Here is a 20,880-nt window from a genome sequence, read left to right as displayed (position 1 = left end):
CACTTTAATATAGGTGTTTTTGTGGTGGGATAGGCTTGCAATGTCTATAGCTCTCACTCAAAAACCAGATCTACACTGAAGGTGGTGCTATAAAAACAGTACAAGACTGTAAATAATTAGTACAGTACATCTTTCATTTTACTTCATGTCAAGTTCTACTTATTTTATGCAAGCAATAAAGTTTTATTTTCCCACTCTCTCTTCACTTTGGGACATGAAATGCAAAGGCATTTAGTTAGGATGTAATCCTGTACACATTTTATATGGGAGTAAGTCCCAATGAATTCAATAGGACTTCTAGAAAAACATGTATAGGACTACTCTGTTAATGTACAGCTAAGATTAAGTTTTGGAAATAAGAACATTTTCATATAAAATTTAGAAAGCAGTTCTAGAAAGATACACTAATTGATCTGTTGATGGCTGAAAGATACAAAACCACAAAATGCTTCTTCTCACTTCCGAAAGTAGAACCACATGATACACTGAGGTCCAGCACCGAGGGCCTTCTGGCGGTTCCCTCACTGCGAGAAGCCAAGTTACAGGGAACCAGGCAGAGGGCCTTCTCAGTAGTGGCGCCCTCCCTGTGGAACGCCCTCCCACCAGATGTCAAAGAGAACAACAACTACCAGACTTTTAGAAGACATCTGAAGGCAGCCCTGTTTAGGGAAGCTTTTAATGTTTGATGTATCACAGTATTTTAATATTCTTTTGGAAGCCGCCCAGAGTGGCTGGGGAAGCCCAGCCAGATGGGCGGGGTATAAATAAATTATTATTATTAATTATTATTATTATTATTATTATTATTATTATTATTATTATTATACATACCAAAGGTAGCTGGCTTTATGCTAGCTCAAACATATCCCCAAACATAGTCAAGACAACAGCTTTCTGCTCGAAATGATAGCAAACAAGATGTGGTTCAAATACCCAAATCAGCCACCAAGTATTTTTTTTTCTTTGCCTACTGGCCCTAATCCAAATCTGGTCATACACAATGCACCAAACAAAAAAACAAAAACAAAACCAGCACAAAAATGCAATTTTAATTTAAATGCACATCAGACTCTGCACTTGAATCAAACCAAAGAAGTATGGATAGACTGCATATCCTCACTTGAACGTGTGTCTAAGACTACAACCACACTTACCTAAAAGTAAGTTACACTGAAATCAGTGGTGCTTACTTCAGACTAGATAGATAGAAAGAAAAGATTACACAGTTAATAAGTGCAGGATTTGCACCTATGGTTTCCAATCCAGTAAATTATACATGCACAAATACTTTGTATGCACACAGTTCTCTTTAACAAAGATGTGCATGCACTCACCACAGAGATTTCATCCCCTACTATAGTCTTTTTCTGCATCAAAGAATCTAAAATTGTACTTACAAAATAGCCATAAAATAAAAAGGCAAAGCAGATATATACAGGAGCAAATGAAGCTGCAAATCTTCTAAGTCATTCAGAGAAACATGTTGAGATGGATTTCATGGTTTATTTAAGCAATGGCTCAAGACACTTACACTAGTGCCTTCAACACAGCATGGCAGCAAATCATACTAAATGAAAAGTGTTATTGGGTTTGAGTCCAAGCGCTAGTTATCACACTCATGGTTGAAACAGTCTATGGAATTGGAACTGAGGTCTGGTAACCATGGAGAAGGATATTTTAAACCTAATACTTTCATATATTGGTGCTACACCTCAAACTACGTTTAAGTAATTCACATACAGTAAATCTGCAGCATATCAATTCTAAATCTCCTTTTATTATTATTCTTAGATAATTAACCATAGGACACAATCACTAAAGGCTTATTTACACAAACTTGAAGTTATTTCAGTGATTGTTAACTTAAGATTGTTATGGTGAATCAGCAATTGTTGCATGCCAGAATAAGAGATTTTCAACTATATATGCTTCCTGAATTTCATCCACCTTTACATACCTGAGGTCATGTTGCATACCTTGTCAGTTATGCAAACTAAGAAAAGACAAAAACTTCTATATATCACTACTTCAATGTAAACTCACTTAAGTCCTTGTGTAATCCCTTGATACTATAAGCAAATTATAGAGTGAAGCAAGATAAGGGTTTGCTATCTCAGGATAAATACATGTGAATGAGTCTCAAGTGCTCTGCTCAAGTAAAAGGGGAATTATGGTCAAAAAGGGTCATGGGATCAAACAGGAGCTTGTGATTTTGCATGCTGATGTCCATTATTATTGGCCACTGAAGCTTACACAGTGGAAAGCTATAGGGCAGTACTATTCCCTTCAAGCTCCTGTATCGCTCCACCCCTTAGATAGTCCATTGATTTGACTCATGACCACCTAGCTATAAATGCTTCCAGATTATGACAGGACTTTATCTGGACAACAATTTAGGCTTTCTTATCTGGCTTGTTACTCTTTCTTGCATTTGGCTCTAGCCTGCTTGCATCATGCTTCCTTTCCAACTGATATCTTGTCTAACTACCTAGTTTGGACAACCCCTTTTTGTGCAATGCCCTGAAGCTCAGATCAAAGGCTCTTTGCCTAACAATGCCAACTCCAGAACCTGGACATAACCAAGTTTAGTTCTATATTGGCTCTCTACACCAGGCTTCCTCAAACTCGGCCGTTCAGATGTTTTTGGCCTACAACTCCCATGATCCCTAGCTAGCAGGACCAGTGGTCAGGGATGATGGAAATTGTAGTCTCAAAACATCTGGAGGGCCAAGTTTGAGGAAGTCTGCTATACACCCATGATAGAAGGGATCCCTAATTAAAGTTATGAACAGGTGCCTTAATTAAGCCAAAGATTCATGCATTTGTAATTACACCCATCATTAGCCATTTCCAGTTTGTCTACTTTTGCCTTCTGACAGCTAATTAGTCACTTCCACTCTTACTCCAAAAATGTATATATAATTTTATTGTTTAGGTTTCTTTTTGACCCATATATGGTGAAAAGCAGGGTATAATTTTTAATAAATAAATAATCTAGCTCCTCTTATGCTCTTATGAGATGGGGACACAATGGAGCTGCATCTTATTTTATTGGTGCATTCATGTTTCTTTCAGAACCTTGAAGTAAATTGTAGAACTGAATAGGTAACTCCCATTACTTTATTCTGAAGTGCCTAACTAACTGGACAGCTAAGAAACTTTGGCTTAGTCTTGCTACCTTTGAAACAGCTCATGAAATATTTCTTTATAGGCAACTAAGGTATGTCTGGCTGCACAAGCAAAACACTTTACCTTTATTTCTTACAGACAGACAGTTATGCTGCAATGGCTGAATATATCACAAAAAGATTCCTAAGACTGTGTAACTCCATGTATGACTCATGGAAGGCATTGCTGCTAACCCATTCCATTTTTCCTGGAAGAAGACTGAAAATGTATTAAAATGCCACTGCATATGTGAAAAAATATGCCTCATATGCACATGCAAGTGTCTATTTTCTCCCCCTCCTCTTGGACCTGCCAATTTCCCCCTGGTAGTGTCCCCACTACTATACAGTACTCATGTGACAAGCACAGGGTTAGACAAGCACATGGGTTAGAAAATGAAATGTAGTGTTTCCCTTGAAATGTTTAGTTCCACTCTAGTTTGCATTAGTTATCATTAATATCAGTGCTGACTCACGCTTAACTGTGGTTAAAGATGGTAAGGGACAGGTATTCGGGAAGGAGGCCTGCTTCCAATTTACTAACAAGGCTTAAGACGTTGGTAGTATTACATCTTCACTGGCCCCATCTCACTCTCTGCCTCATGAATACAGGTCTCTGTCTTGCTTCACGTGTTAACTCTCTTCCAATACTTTCGTATTTTTATTATGTAATAAATTAATATCCAAGCTTTTAGAAAACTTCTCAAAGGCAGCAAAAATAGTATAATACAGTATAAAACAAACTTAACAAGTAATACATAAAATATTCTAAACCCACAGAAAAATCAGTACCTTTCTTTAAAAAAAGAAATCAAAAAGTAAGCTGCCGCATACAACTACAAATGGCAAAAAAGGGTTAAATTATTTGAAAGCCCCAAAATAGAAGCATTACATGCTGTCTTGTATCTCAAGAGTCTAATCCAATTATGCCTACAACACTCCTCCTTGGATCCTCTTTAAGATAGTTATAAATTGCAGACTTGAGGAGCAACTATACCACTCCCAACTTACGTACACACACACACTGTTTAATATTGTGTCTGACAAAGAGCTCTGCAGAACTTGAAAGCTGGCTTATTATTTTTTCCCATTTTTGTTGGTCCTAATAAAAGTGTCACCCTGCTGTAGATTTAGGCTTACTAGGTATTTGCATAATTACAACCCCAGACTCTTGGATACCTGAATCCATGTTTTGGTAGGGCAAAATACATAGTATACTGCCTAATAGGCAATACTGCCCCAAAGCATAAATCAATTACCATCCACAGAATATGGCTGAAAAAAAATATGTCAGGCCTCTTGAAGGAATACTCATTCACACCTTCCTTTAGCAATTACTTTTATTGTCCTGCCACTCTTACAGTCAAAGGGGTCATTTTGAAAAAGTAATAGCTCAGCAATATTAACTATCTTACTGCCACTGTTTCTAACATTTTTGCATATTGTAATTCTTTTTCTCAACCCCCTCAGTTCAAAAAGCACGGTCTCTGACTAACATGTTTGTGTCTTTTATTTTTACCAGTCTTGTAATTCTCCCCCCACCCCCAACCCTCTCAGTTCAAAAGGAAGTCAGTGAACTGCTTTCTATTACGGGTGCGTGTTCAATTTGAAACCCATTATATTAATGCCTTCCAAATCTTCTCTAGCTTGTGAACATTCTTGTTAAAATTTGGACCTCAAAACTAAAGACTGTTTTCAAGAACATCCCCTAGAACCAAGTAGGTTAGAATAATAGAATTTTAGGGTTTCCCAAGAGTTGGGTAGAATAGCAATGCAAACTTAATCCAAAATACAGTAGTATTGCTTCTGCTTTCTACTCAACATATGGAAAAATGGCTGAGACTGTCAATAGAAATTTTATTTTAACAACAAAAAACGATTTCCAAAAGTTTCCCACGAACACCACCATATTATATTGGAAAGGCCAAAAGAATTACATTTAGTGCTCTGAAATCCAACAGGTACTGTTATAGCAAGAACATAAAAAGAGCCCTGCTAGTTCATCTAGCCCAGCATCCTGTTCCCACAGAAGCCATGCAGAAGCCTTTGGGAAGTTATTCACAAGCAGGACATGAATGCAACAGTGCTTGCCCACTTATGCTCCCTAGCAACTGGTAGTAAACAATCTTACTGCAGTGATCACATGATCAAGTCCTTAATATGTTTTGCCTACAGTTGCAAAATTCTATTTTGATGTAAGATACTGTAATATCAAATTCAAGACAGTATATTGGACAACATGGCACCACCTCAATGGTTCCATATTGTTTAGGATTTATCTTATCTTATAATAATAATAATAATTTGTTATTTATACCCCGCCCATCTGGCTGAGTTTCCCCAGCTACTCTGGGTGGCTCCCAATCGAGTATTAAAAACAATACAGCATTAAACATTAAAAACTTCCCTAAACAGGGCTGCCTTCAGATGTCTTTTAAAGATAAGATAGCTGCTTATTTCCTTCACATCTGAAGGGAGGGCATTCCACAGGGTGGGTGCCACTACCGAAAAGGCCCTCTGCCTGATTCCCTGTAACCTCAGTTCTCGTAATGAGGGAACTGCGCTGGATCTCAGTGTCCGGACTGAATGCTACCTTAGAGGGTCTTTCCTACACATAAGAGGAGAAGCAATGAGACTGAAGAGTGATGGATTGTGAAGGGGAAATGAGCAAAAACAGAGATAATAAAAGGGAAGGGGGAAGGAAAGCACTGTGGATTTGTGTATTCTATACAGAGTTCCAACAGCTCTCCTTTGTCACAATCTAGCATGACAAAAATGTAATGTTGGGGCATGATGAACACAGAGAAGTGCTTTAAAAATACATGTATATGCATACATTAAAAAAATTATCTACTCTATTAAGATGCCTGTCAACATAACCAGTGGGGTACATGTGCAATCCGGAGTCTTTTGGAGAATAGTGCCAAAGGTGCTGGTTTCCCCAACACCAGTTCTTTGTTTTTCTGTAATAGGAACAAACCCTTTATTTTCTCCATTTAAGCAAATTGAAAGCATTCACAGTCCTACTGGATGCAAACTAGTATTGCCCCTCTCCTGACAACTCCAGTGTTTGTGCCCAGAGGCAGGTCTTCCCCACTCAGCAGTGTCTCCAATTGCAGACTCTTCAGTTCCTCCCACAAGTCTACTGATCACAAGCCCACCCTACATCAGCATAACTCCACCTTCTAGATTCCATTCTTGGCATGCTGCTAGAGTAGCAATTGACCATTACATTTCATCTACCATATATGCTAAAAAAAATAAAAATCAATAAAGCACAACTACAAGGACCTCACCAATATAGTTCTGATCAATTTTACCCATATCACTTCAAAACAGTATTCTACAAAATTACATTTATCTCTTTGGGTTTATCCATACATTGTTTTTTTTAGAGCTCCAATGCTTTCCAACATGGCCACAGTCACAGCATGATGAGAAAGGACTGGGACAGAATTGGACTTTTGATTTAACTGAGCTCCCTGCTTCTGAAAATCTCATACCCATCACAGCTCCTGTTAAGGTTTTCATTTCATTAAACATTTTATTACATTTACTGTATATACCACCTTTATCTTCCAAGTTAGCTTTAGCTTCCAAGGTGGTGTACATGGTTCTCCTCCTCTCCATTTCATCCACACAACAGCCCTATGAGGTAGGTTAGGCTAAGAGATTTTGACTGGTCCAAGGTCACCCAGTGAGCCTCATGGCTGAGTGGGAATTTGAACCTCATGGCTGAGTGGGAATTTGAACCTACATCATAGTCCATCACTCAAACCATTACACCACATTGGCTCTCAAACATCACAGTTCTGCTCCTGCCAGGCTCTTTCAGTTTCCTGTCCTACTCAATGTGAATCCTCCAGTCTTAAAGTCTGTAAGGGCAAGGAACTGGGAAAATAATGCAATTGAGGGTGGTGGACTAAGATAGAGAAAGCTACAACTGGCCAGAATGCTGGTAGTAAACCAGCTTTGAAAGGAAAAGCTGCTCCACCACACTGAAATGAGTCTGTGATGCAATAGTAGGAGAGGGGAGATACTCTGTACAGTTCAACCCTTTAATCCTCCTACCCCACCCAGTAATGCAGCAATGCAAATGTCTATGTGGTACAACACAACTTTGAGGGGGCTCCTAAGTGCATATGTGTATTACCCCTAACAACTGCAATACCCAATGATACTGGCCTTTTTATTACAGAACATAAATGTACGCACTTAATAAAGCTTTGCCACCGTGGCTTGAGTAGGATTAAATTATTTTAAGTGGTTTGTGGATAGCTGCCATAGGCTCAAAGCTGCTGTGGTCAATTCAAAGTAACTCTGCTTGTACTGAGCTCCTCATTCACAAAGCGAGGTATCAGACAATTGGACATACTTCTGTATATATGCAATTTATGCTGAAGCCAAGAACAGGAACATCCTGGTGCTGAAGGTCAGGACTCAGAGTCACTATAAGTATTTTACTCTTTCTATGCATAATCTTCTGCATTATGACAGATACAAAATCAAACAAAAATCAAGAAAATCACTTTACTACTTCATACCATGGAAGGAAAACAAATCCTGTTTCATTTATTTATTTAATTTACTTAATATTCCACTCTTCCTCCCAATGGACCTCAGGGTGGTATCTAGTACTGTACTTAGATTGAACAAAATGTAACTGGAAATGCAGTAATTGTATGAAGTATCAGATTTACAGAGGGATCATTGTTACTAAAATGTTTCTGAAAGGTACATGAAGTAACATTCAAAAGTCATTGCTGTTACTGCAGTCTCATATGACAAAAAATAATATTTAATATAAGAATAAAATATATACAAAATATAGGCATTAATGAATCACTAGCTTAAAACAAAAAGCAAAATAATAACTGAAACACTGTTTTAAGAGTTATGCATTAAAATACATGCAATCCAGAGACAGAAAATGCAAGCCATGTTTCAGGTTGCATGCTATGCTTGTAAAACTGACTGTGCCTGTTTTACAGCTCCCTCCTAACAACATATACAATCATCTCAAATTCATAAGCTACAGCCTTGACAAAGGCTATTACATGAGCATACTAGAAGAACTACACACACTATCATGGTTTACATCTCATGGGATGAAATCCCCTGAACACCGATACTGGAATATGGCGAGTAAGTCATGGGAGATACTCTTCCAAAGGAACTGGTTAATGGACTGCAGCTAAAGTCAGTAAGATTACATGCATGTATATGTGTTCCACTTCAGAGGCCTAGATCATGACCAAATTCTGTAAATCCATTCATTCCAGTGACTGGAATTTTAACAGACTGTTTTTTTAAGATTTCCAACAAAGGGGAGAGAATGTGTATTTGTCTTACAATGTATGACAAAAGGGGCATTTTAAGCCACACATTACCACTGCAACAGACAAACCCCCTTTATACTACTTCCTGTGTTCTTCTCAGCATGAAGAAATAATAATAAAAAATCCTAATTCATTGCTTACTCTTTCTTATTTTCTCATACCCAAGCATTATCTCACTTCCATATAGTTAAGGGTGGGAATCCCTGCAGTATTGAGTTTTAGGAGGGTGAATTATTTTGGAATTTCCGATTCAGATTTCCTCCAAGTTTCCTTTTCTTTAAACGCTGGGGAGCAATTGAGGCAAAATACGGTAATCTTCCGAACCCAACAAATGAATAATTCACTAATCAACATTAAGAACTAGCTATAAATAAACCACATATTAATATGAAGCATTTCCCCATGGAATCGAAATAAATTTACAACAAAGCGGGCCATCAGAGAAACAACCATTTTAAAATGAAATACCCTACCAATGCAATAAAAAGTCAAAGCAGCAAAGCAAGCCTATATTCACTGATGCCGAGATAAGCAGCGGAAAACGCAAGCAGCAGCTATAGATGCATATCCCGTGGGGGGGGGCGTGCAGATCGCACATTTTTAATAAAGAAATAGCAGTGATGCATGCAAAGAAGGGTTAACAGGGAACTCCGCAGCCCGGCCTTATGCATCTTTCCTTGGAAATAATCAAACCCGACTGTATTCGGTGGGTCTTTACTCAAAAGCAAGCAGGCACGAAAACTAAGGCGCAGGTATTCCGAGTCCCAGTGGATCTTACACACAAGTGCGCATCGGATTGCAGCCCGTTCGTGCTCTTTTTATTCCCTTCTATCTCCATCTACCTCCAGGTGCTTCTGCGGTGCCCATTCAGAGGCAGCAGGGGCTGACACAAAACAATGCCCGACCCATAAGGCCAGGAAGCAAACACACCTCGCAGTTCTTTCGCCTGGATTACGCTCCCCCTTCCTCCTCCAACAACAATGACAGCGTCAATCAACCCACAAAAGGGCGACCAAAAAAAAACACAAATCAACCTTCCTGTCGTTATTTTAAACAGCGCCGGCCCCACAACCCAGTGCTAGCCTTAATCATCACGGATTAGGCTTTTTCGTTTCCCCCTTTACAGCTTCAATCCTCCTCTCAGCCTGGCTCCGATCGCGAAAAGAGGGGTTGACAGGATCCCTCCCTGGCGTGCGTTTTGTACCGTTTCCTGGGATAGGCGATGGAGGAAGGGAGCCGTTCCTGAGATCTCCCCGCTCGGGATCGAGGGAAAGGCGAGGAGGCGGGAGCACATGAGGTGGTTTTTTCCCTTTTTACTCGAGAGCCGCCTGCCTTTGGCCGCCCTTTTCCGCCGGGACAGACAGACGGGAGGATTATCCCGCCCGAGAGAGGGAGAGAAGCCCGCCCGCCCGCCTCCCTCACAGCCCCGCCGCTCACCGGCATCATCTCCGGCGCCGCCGCTGAGGCCCGAGCCGAGACTCCGCTCTGAGGGAAAGGGGCGAAGCGGGCGCGCGGCGGTGGGGAGGCGCGGACGAGGCCTGCTGCCGGCTGCGCTGCCCACCCGAGCCGGACGGAGGGCCAGCCTTCTTCGGGGAGGGCTCCTTTTCTCCTCAGTCGTCGCGGCGGCGGCAGCTGCGGCTTCCCTTCCCGTCGCCGTCGGAATCCAAGCCGCGGCCTCCTCCGCGTCTGCTGCCGCCGCCTCTTTTTCTCCTCAGGTTTTTTTCCCCCCTCCCCCTCCTCCCTCAGTCTCCACACTCACACACACAGAATTCCGGCCCTGCTCCGCCCCGGGAAGGGTTAATGGCGGCGGATCCCCATTGGCCGAGGCGGGAGCGAAAAGGGGGCGGGGCTGGCCGTGGTGCGGCGCGGCGCAGGACGGCGGGCGGGGGAGAGGAAGGAGGAGGGAAGGAATGCGAGCGGGGCGGGCGCGCGCCTGCCTACCTGGATTTGGTGCTCCACGTGACGCGCGGGGGAGCAAATGTAAGCGATCGGGGTTTCCCCCCCCCGCCAATTTGTTCCTCACCGTCGCTTTCCAGCCCCACCCCGCCGGGCGCACTCACCTGTTAGGGCCTTTTGCTGGCAGCTGGGCAGTAAGAAGAAGCAGCCCTGCTTTGTGAACAGTGTTTTCCAGATTGAAATTATGATGGGGATTAGCTAATTATTCTACGTGATTTGTGTTGTGTTTGTGACACTCTACAGTGGGACGTCGGGTTACATACGCTTCAGGTTACAGACGCTTCAGGTTACACACTCCGCTAACCCAGAAATAGTGCTTCAGGTTAAGAACTTTGCTTCAGGATGAGAACAGAAATTGCACAGCGGCAGTGGGAGGCCCCATTAGCTAAAGTGGTGCTTCAGGTTAAGAACAGTTTCAGGTTAAGTACAGACCTCCGGAACGAATTAAGTACATAACCCGAGGTACCACTATGAAATGTTGGGTCTTGTTACTGTTGTTGATTGCATAGGAGCCAACTCCTAGGGGCCCAGGCCCCTTCGCACCCCACATCTAATAATAGAGCTCTCCCCCAAATCAATGGGCATTGCCATTCAAATTCTCTGTGTTTGTCACGCATAGCTGTCAACGTCTCCCTTTGTTTAAGGGAAATTCCCTTATTCCGAATAGGATTCCTCGCAAGAAAAGGGAAAAGTTGACAGCTATGGTGTCACGTCATGTGGTCGATTTTGCACCCTTGGTAATCCGCTTTGGCATTCGTTTGAATGAAAAGCGGCGCATGCGTATAATAAATCGAATCAATCCAATATGGGGCCCATTAGCCCAGCACACCACAGGGGCCCAAACAGCCACCTGGGGGAAAGGCAGGTTTGAGGGCAAGGGCAGATCTCACGTGTTTTGCGGCAACTGGTATTCGGTAGCATTGCTGTGGAGGGCAGAGCATAGCCATTGGGGCCATTGATAGCCTTCTTCTCCATGTTGAATTTTTGGGGAGTTGGTGCATTTGTTTTCCCTGGTGGAATGTGTTGTTTTAGTTAAGTGGCTTTGCGTGGGTAGAGAGACATCTTTCTACTCCCCTCTCTCCCAGTTTGTGGATGTTGCAATAAAACTTCTAGCACATTCGCAAACCTAAGCAGGGTCCAGCACAGGTTCCCTTGCTTCACATCCTCCCTGAATGTTTTTGCCTGCCTGCAATGTGTCCTTGAACTCTGCTCATGCCTCTTGCTTGCCTGCAAGGATAAAAGGGCGTGTTATGTGTGTAGAATTTAGTCCACTGCACAAAGGTAGTGTTTACATATATTGCTGCAGCCACTTTTGCCTCTGGCCATGCCTCCCCGCCCCCTGCATGTTACCCAGAAGGGGAAAGGTTTTCCCACCCCTACCACTCACTTCAATGCCTCCTGTTTTAGATAAATCATAGCCCCTTGCAACTCAAAAAATAAGGCCAGTCACCTCTACCCTTCTGTTCTGCCTTCACCTGTTCTGCCTTTTGAATTGGGCCAGATCTGCCCATGTAAGGATAGTCAAAACCTGAAATCCGGTAGAGAAAATTTATCCGCATACATTTATGATTTGGGATTGCTTCTTCTGTGCTTCCTGCAAATCAGTTGCTTCATGATCAATCTAGAATCCTAAAACACACACACAAACACACACAGAGAAAGGTAAAGGTAAAGGTACCCCTGCCCATACGGGCCAGTCTTGACAGACTCTGGGGTTGTGCGCCCATCTCACTCAAGAGGCCAGGGGCCAGCGCTGTCCGGAGACACTTCCGGGTCACGTGGCCAGCGTGACAAAGCTGCATCTGGCAAGCCAGAGCTGCACACGGAAACGCCGTTTACCTTCCCGCTGGTAAGCGGTCCCTATTTATCTACTTGCACCCGGGGGTGCTTTCGAACTGCTAGGTTGGCAGGCACTGGGACCGAGCAGCAGGAGCGCACCCCGCCGCAGGGATTCGAACCGCCGACCTTTCGATCGGCAAGTCCTAGGCGCTGAGGCTTTAACCCAAAGAGAGAGAGAGAGAAAACACTTGGTTCAATGGGTCTCGCTCTTGTTTTGACTTCATTTAGGATTCTTGTATGGAAGCAAACCCCATTGAGATCTGCAGGGCTTTATTCTGAATAAACATAATTAGAATCAGATACATACTTCCTCTGCAGTTCTTCCTTATTTCTCCCAACCCTGATATATCAAAGGCTTGTCTGTGTTTCCGCTGTGGTTTCCTCCTTCCGTTGCATAGCATAATTTGCTTATTTTCATAGACCTTGATTTTGGCAGTGGTTGATAGAAAGCCTAAACTTTAGAAGTGGATTATGCGGTGGTGCAGGAAACCGCATATGAGCAGCTGAGTGATAGAGCCCAAGCTGGCTGGGAGTTTGGCAGCATATGAAACCTTTGAGGAGCCCTCATAATGCTCAAGGGCATTGTTTAAGACATTGTTTAGGGAGGGGGATTTCTTGTGTCCTACATTGCAGGTTACACCTTATTCTTTAGGAGAAGGAAATCTGTTTCTGGTTGTGTATAGAATGAACTAGAACACATGCCCTGAAGCAGAAGAGGTCCAGGGGCCAAATCTAGCTCCCTAAAACGCCTCATATTTACTGCAGAAAAGATCATTATCTGAGGACCCTCTCAGACAATATTATTGTCGTATTGTCAGTTTTCTTCCAAGCTGCAACAAACAAAGGCTCTTTAACCTGCCTGCTGTGATGTGAGCAGCGAGAGAGGAGTTGATAGAGCCCTTTGGCCCTTCTTATGGTATGGCGTGGTTTATTTGCATACCACTTTTTGGACCCAATACCACTTTGGGTCACTTCAGCTGCTCACTCATAAGCCAAGATGCAGGAAAACTGAACTGTCCGGCCCACCTGCATTGGGCCCTCCCTCCGGTGGTCTTCTCCCACTGTGTGACATCACACAGACACACACCGGGCTCCCACAAAGTTAGGGGGAACCTGGGGGGGTGCTTGCAGGTGTGTCCCAAAGGAAAGCAGAGAAATACTTTTCGTAACAGCTGGGTTGCAGGAGTTACTGGAAGGAGGTGTACAAGGCACCATCCAACTGTTTTAGGGACTCCACTCCAGATTTGTGTAGGGTTTACTCCTGAGCCTTTTCTTCTCTCCAATATATCCTTCAAGGCAGTGGAGGTTTAGGATCAGAGTTTTCCTTCTCCTCGATGGGCTACCATCCCAGGTTGACAAGCCTCATCTGCCCCTCGCTTCCATCTACAGCACATGCAGGAACCACCTTTTCGACCGTTCGACCCACCATTGGCCTCATCCACTTAATCCACCGAAGCCTATCTTCACCTTCAGGGAAGTCCCTCACTCACTGAAGGTTTGAGACCCACTGGCTACCCTCACCTGGTTTAGCTGGCAAGTCGAAGCCATTTCCCAGGGTGTGGCATGCTGACAGCTCCTCATTATTACTATTTATAATGGCTAGGCAGTGCTCAAAATATTTTAGCGGGTGGGGAAATATCTTCCTTGTGCTGGCTGTCTCCTGCTGCTTTTCCTAGTGAAATAGAGCGTGGTTAAAAATATATTTTTAAAACACACACACACATTTTCTTTGAGCTTTCTCTCTTCTGCTGCTTTTCCTGGCCAGCTAGAGAATGGTGGTTTAAAAATAGGGTTGCTGGAGCAAAGAAATTCTTCCTTTTCCTCCTCACCCCCGCCTTATTCCCTATGGGCAGCAGACAAAAGCCATTTTTGCAAAGGGCTCTCCCAGCGCTGTCAGGCTCTTGCGCTGACTCGAGGCATGCATGGAATGCTGAGAGCGGAGACCACGCCCCTTTCCCCGGGTTTCCTGTCGCCGCGTTTCCCCGCGCTACGAAAAGCAGCAGGGAGGGCCCACGGCCAGCCCTTCCGCCCGGCGCTCCCTGAAGGCGAGGTTATTGGGAGGTGGCGAGAATGCCGTGCAGGCTGCCCGGAGGACAATATAAAAAAAGCAATGCAAAAGCTTTTATAGGGATTAAGTACGCGGCGTTAACCTAAGGTCGGTCTTTAACACGGGGGAGGGTGGGAAATGGTTGTCGGTATCCTTTTTTTTACAGAGGGGGGCTTTTGATTCACAAACACTGAATTGCAAAAAATAAAAAAATTAAAGATTTGAAAATAAAACAAGGCTTCTTTAGGAAAGTTTTTAATGTCTGATGTTTTATTGTATTTTTAATATTTTGTTGGAAGCCGCCCACAGTGGCTTGGGAAACATGGGTGGGGTATAAATTATTATTAATATTATTATTATCTCGTATTTTAAATAATAATAACCAATCTGAAATGTTTTTCTGTGACAATAAGCAGACATCCTGCAGGGTAACTTAAAATGGATTGATAGCTCAGTTGGTAAGAGCATGGCGCTGATAACACCAAGGTTGCCGGTTTGATCCCCGTATGGGACAGCTGCATATTTCAGGGGGTTGGACTAGATGATCCTCAGGGTCCCTTCCAACTCTACAATTCTGTGGTTCTGTGACACACTTAGGCTGTGTACACACCATACATTTAAAGCAAGTGGCTTCTCTCAGAGAATTACAGGAACTGTAGTTTTCACCCCTCAACATAGGAGCCAACTCCTAGGGACCCAATAAAATATCTGAGGAGACTGGTCCATCCATAGTTGGTGGGCATTGCCATTCAAACACTGTGTCTTGTGATCGGTTTTGTGGGGTCAAACTTACCTGCTCCCCCATATTTTATTCAAGTTGGCACCTCTGCCCATCACAGAACTACAGTTCCCAACACAATTCACAAACTGCAGTTCCCAGGATTCTTTGGAGGAAAGAATGTGCTGGAAACATATGTTGTACTGTCCTGGCTTCCATTTTCATGCTGCATGTATCTTCCAGCAGTTTTAATCACCTCCTTGCATTGCTGGAGTTTTAAGAGGTAAAGCTTTTCCCAACATAGAATCACAAAATTGCAGAATTGGAAGGCACCCCAAGAGTCATCTAGTCCAACTCCCTGCAATGCAGGAATCTCAACTAAAGCATCCATGACGGATGGCCACCCAACCTCTGCTTCAAAACCTCCAATGAAGGAGAGTCCACAACCTCCCAAGGGCGTCCATTCCACTATCAAACAACCCTTACTGTCAGAAAGTTCTTCCTGATGTTTTGTCAGGATCCTCTTTCTTGTAACTTGATGCCTTTGGTTTGTGTCTTACCCTCCAGAGGAGCAGAAAACAAGCTTGCTCCATCTTCCATGTGACAGCCCTTGAGATATTTTTTTTCAATAACTTGCATTTATTTACATGCACAATATTATATTCAGAGCATCTTCTTCCCCCCACAGAAAAATAAGGGTGCTGGGCTTTCCACAGGAACATATCCCATCCCACCCCCCTCACCCGCAAGGCTTGCTTCTCAAAGCTCCATTGACATAAACCAGATCGTGTCTCCTCTTCGCTCAGCAACATGTTAGGTATCCCTTTAGTTATGGGAAACTCATGCCCAGTTTCTGGGCATTTCAGCACACCTTCCACCACTTCCACCTCCATCAGCGCATGATGGACTTTTTGAAGGAAATCCTCATTGCTCTCGAAGTCAGGGATGGGCTCAGGGGACAGATCTGATCGGTGACCCAAACTCTCCGATGCCTCTACCAAAGCTGCTCGTTCCACTTTGGGTACCATCTACACTGTGAGCTCCAGGTTGAAATATACGTTGTTCACCTTCACTTCTGTGTCCTGGTTTCGAAGGGGGAATCCTCCACCAGGCCTCACTCCTCGCACGTGGGAGGTGAACATGTTGTGCGTCAGGAGCTTCGTGTTTTCAGGACAGCGGCAACCAAAGCAAGCGAAGGTAACATGTCAGCCCTTGAGATATTTGAACTATTTTATAGGTGAGGAGCCAATGACAAACCTAGGCAGCATCTTAGAAAGCAGAGACATCACCTTGCCAACAAAGGTCCGTATAGTAAAAGCTATGGTTTTCCCAGTAGTGATGTATGGAAGTGAGAGCTGGACCATAAAGAAAGCTGATCGCTGAAGAATTGATGCTTTTGAATTATGGTGCTGGAGGAGACTCTTGAGAGTCCCATGGACTGCAAGAAGATCAAACCTTTCCATTCTGAAGGAAATCAGCCCTGAATGCTCACTGGAAGGACAGATCCTGAAGCTGAGGCTCCAATACTTTGGCCACTTCATGAGAAGAGAAGACTCCCTGGAAAAGACCCTGATGTTGGGAAAGATTGAGGGCACAAGGAGAAGGGGATGACAGAGGACGAGATGGTTGGACAGTGTTCTCGAAGCTACCAGCATGAGTTTGCGGGAGGCAGTGGAAGACAGGAGTGCCTGGCGTGCTCTGGTCCATGGGGTCACAAAGAGTCGGACATGACTAAACGACTAAACAACAACAACAACAGAGGTGAGGAGCAACACCTCACCAAGTTCTTTCCCCTCTCCCAAGCCCTTTTGATCCCTAAGTCTTCATTCACCCCCAGGGGACCAGAATCAACCGCTTTTGAAGACCCTGGTGTGGACAGAACTGAGTTGAAGGACCAATGGACTGACTGTTTTAATGCACCTTCCTAGCTTCCCCTATGGTTTGTTTGTCTGCTGAAAATCCCCCTCACCCTATAATTTGTAAATAGGAAACTATATTATGTAATATGTGTTTGAGTATCACCACTCAAATGAAACATGTAAAAAAAAAAAAGCAGCCAGTCACACCCAAAACCCTGGGCGCACCTGAAAGTCATTATTTGGAACCCATCCAATATGTTACGTGTGCTGCTGACCAAAATGTTATGGTCCCGGTACACCTAGAATAAAAGCCTGGGAAAGGATAAGATAAGATGCTAAATACAAGTTTAGATTTATTGAAAAGTTAAAGTGCCCATGGAATTAAGTGCATTACGGATTTGTAAGAAAACATACCTTATCTGGTTCCTCCCATATTTTGGGTCTGCAACTCCCAAGAGCAGAAACTGTGGTGTCTTTATGATGCATGGTTTATTTATACATATATACAACCTGAGCCTAGATGGAGGGAGTTCAGAGCATTGTCTTTCCAAGAAGGTCTCTGGCTTCTCCTATAGGTGCAGCAGGAATGCCTCTCAGAACAGAGAAATCAGCCATGCTCTCTGTCTCTTTGTTATAGCCTGTCACAGCCAGCCAACATAGTTCTCCTTGCCCCTCTCCTTCCTTCTCACTGCTAACCCTGAGAATTGTCACCCTGGTACTGAATGCCCTGATGGCTCATCTTTTATTAAATTAAGGACCAACTATCATCAGGTGAACCTCATCAGGAAACTGGCCTTTGGTGTTTCCAACCTGAGTCCCCACTGGATCTGGGAGATCATTGCTTGCAGTTCAACTCCCCAAATCTTGATTAATTCTAACTGTTATCAGACCCAAGAATTTAGGGTGCCTCGCACCCCACAAACTCATAAAGGAAGTGTTTTGTTTTCCATTCCATAGCTTTCTAACAAAAAAACTAAGTTTAAAGTAAGGCACAGAAGGAGATGACATGTTTCGTAGAAGAGATCACCAATGTCTTAAAACAGGCATTGTTTTCAACAGTTTTAAATGCCATTGTCCTTTAAAAAGTGCAGTCCTGTCCACAGAAATTGGCTCCGTTCAGCTGAGTGGGGTTTTCTTCCAGGTGAATGCATATCGGACTGCAGCCCACAAGTAGCAATAGATGAATGCACATTTAATCAGTGTTCATGCAGTGCCTTAGAAAAAAGAATGAGAAGACTTTTGGCATTTCACCTATTAGTATGTCTGTCATTCGCATTCCAAATGCGGGAAGAAACCAGAGATGCCTCAGTGGGGGAGGGGGGATATGCAGCCTCAATATGTTGTCCATCCTAGGATAGTGATTGTTGATACATCGGTATTCCTCCTCCCCCACCACCACCACTGCCGCCCCGACTCATCCATGGGCCAACAACAGGTAAGTTCTGGTTCTTGGGATCTCCCTTAAAAAGTGTGTTGCAAAAGCTGTATCTTGAGTAAGCCCAAAGAGATGGGTGCCACCCACAGGTATCATAATAGTTTCTGTGTCACTGCCGTTAGGTCATGCATTCTGACGTAGAACGGCAGCAGGGAACAGAGCCAGACTTCTGATGAAGTGTGGAATGAGTCGGTGGAGTTTGGCCCATTGGACAAATGGAACATTGTCCTCATCAACCTCAGTTTGCTCTCGCTTACCTGCCTCGTTTATCTTGGACAACCAGTCCAAGGGCATCACTTTCTCTGCCATGGGTCATTTAAAGTGTATGGCTCCCCCATTTAATCACAAGAACTGTACTTTACTTCTCACAATTCCCAGCACCCTTAACAAGCTACAGTTCCCAGGGGTCTTTGGAGGGAGCCATTCAAATGTATGGTGTGGACGTGTTGCCGCTCGTAAAACTCAGCAGGGAGGAGAAAATTAGAATTAGTTGGCTTTGCCTGTCATTGGCTCTGGCTGCACCTGCTGATGGTCTCCTTGCTTTCTATCCTACCCGCCCCAATGGGCACCAGCCAGCACTGGTGGGACTCACCATGCCTAAAGGGTAGGGAGAAACTGGCCGAAGTTTGTGCTTACTAAGCCTCCTTACTGAGTCTTACTTGATGAGTCTCCGCTGGAAGGAAGAATGAAGGAGCCATGTTGTCTGGTAGGACAGGGAGAAAATAAGAACATAAGATGAGCCATGCTGGATCAGGCCAAAAGCCCATCTGGTCCAAAGGCCAACCAGGTGCCTATGGGAAGCTTGCTAGTGGAACCAAAACACAGGAACATCTTCCCCTTCTGCAGTTTCAGACAACTGGTCTTCAGAAGCATTACTAGCTGTAAAGGCAGAGGATGGTGGCTACTAGTCGGTGAGAGAAAATGATCTTCAGCTGTTGCTTGTGTTTCACCATAAGAGCCCAGGGGGATATACGGAAGACAGATGAAGTGGGACTGGAGTTATTAAGGGTTTGTTCTGTTTTTCTTAATGTTTTTATTAAGTACTGTTGTTTGTGGTTTTACTCTGTGTTTTTATGCTGCGGGTGAAGCGCAGTATTATTATTATTATTATTATTATTATTATTATTATTATTATTATTTTGTTCATAATGACTCAACATCTGCAGGTCTATTGTGTCCTCCTGGGAGAAACCGTGCAAATATAAAATACTGAAGTGTAACTGGGCAACCGTTTTCCCCTGCCTTACAACATATATTTCCGTAGACCAATGCAGCAACCACAACTCTTTCTTATAGCTACTGCCCTACTTTAAACATCCTGGATTAACTGGTGATGGGATGTAATTCTTATGAATACCATCAATTGTGTGCGTAGGCCTGGGCATGCAATGTTGAAAGCACGAACGCAGAACAAAGAGAATGCCTATGTTAGATTTACAGACTTGTAAGATCCTTAGCCTGGAAACGTTCAACATGCGCAGTAGCAGGTGATCTGTGTGCCAAAGAGTTATCACGGGGTGTTACATAAACACATTTCCCCCCCTTGTTCCTCCCCTTTTATGTGAAATAATGGGAGCGAAAAGGCACATCACAACCCTCAAAATAGTTAACAAGTGAATAACAGAGAGAGCAAATTCTGCAAACTGAATGCAAAATCTTGCCCCTGTTACGGTTAATTGGCAAACTCTTGCTGATTTTAAAAGGAGGCAAGATTTCAGGCCTAGGCTGCAAGCCAAAAACACTGTGCAACTGAAAAGAATTTTCCAAAACAAGCCTAACTGAGTTAGGAATCTAGGAAAAAAAGGTACTCATTCAATATAAATCTCAGCAGGTGGACGGAATACAAATAGGCTAATCCCACTTTGGAAGAGATGAATTAATCAGTTAAGCACCACATAAAATAATTGGACTCCATCCAGGGGACTGTGCACTTACGGACAATAAAAGCCAGCCAACCAACCAAGACGATCTTCCACTGCATGGATGTAGAGAAACAAGCATTCTGCACAACGCGTTCTGCAAGGTGGAATTCAGGGCTTGGGAGCCACACAAAATTCTTTAAGGTGCAGCAGGGAACAGAGAAGAACAGCGGGTCTTCATTTTATATCCTTTCAAATGTCACTGTTTTTATTGCTTCCATTTGCCTGGCTACTCTTCAATGCCCCTCCTCCCTTTCTTAGTCTATTCGTTCCTCTGCTGCGCTTCTCCATCAAGCCAAATCTGTCTCTTAAGTTGCCTGGCTGCATCCTTTTCCCCCTCCTTAGTGCTCCCTGTCTTTTGAAACCTTCACCACATGGCATACATTTTTTACTTCATCTGGGACTAGTTTTCAAGCAAACATTTCAACCAGAGGGGGTTAACCTGTGACCCTCTGGACATTGATGGACTGCAGTTCCTACATCCTCCCTAACTATTGACAATGATGGCTGGACTGGTGGAAGTCCCACAACATCTGAAGACCACAGATGTGTCACTTCTGCACTAGAAGGCAGCTTCCTATAATTGTCGGAACCAGACAAA

General features: G+C 43.6%; 1 protein-coding gene across 4 annotated transcripts in view; it reads right to left on the bottom strand.

Annotated features, from left to right (window-relative positions):
• PPP1R13B (protein phosphatase 1 regulatory subunit 13B) overlaps positions 1–10,332 on the bottom strand; it is a 64,489-nt gene extending 54,157 nt beyond the window's left edge. The window contains exon 1 of one of the 4 annotated variants that reach the window (XM_081909471.1): positions 10,266–10,332. Coding sequence is in view for 3 of the 4 variants with exons in the window: in XM_081909468.1 (XP_081765594.1) it covers positions 9,711–9,800 (90 nt within the window). In the remaining variant the exon portion in view is untranslated. The other 3 variants (XM_081909470.1, XM_081909468.1, XM_081909469.1) reach the window with 3 other exon arrangements.
• Positions 10,333–20,880: the final 10,548 nt, after the last annotated feature.

The sequence above is a fragment of the Podarcis melisellensis genome (assembly GCF_964234715.1).
Source record: "Podarcis melisellensis genome assembly, chromosome: 1".
NCBI lineage: Eukaryota > Metazoa > Chordata > Lepidosauria > Squamata > Lacertidae > Podarcis > Podarcis melisellensis.
This window is presented reverse-complemented; position numbering and strand designations above follow the sequence as displayed.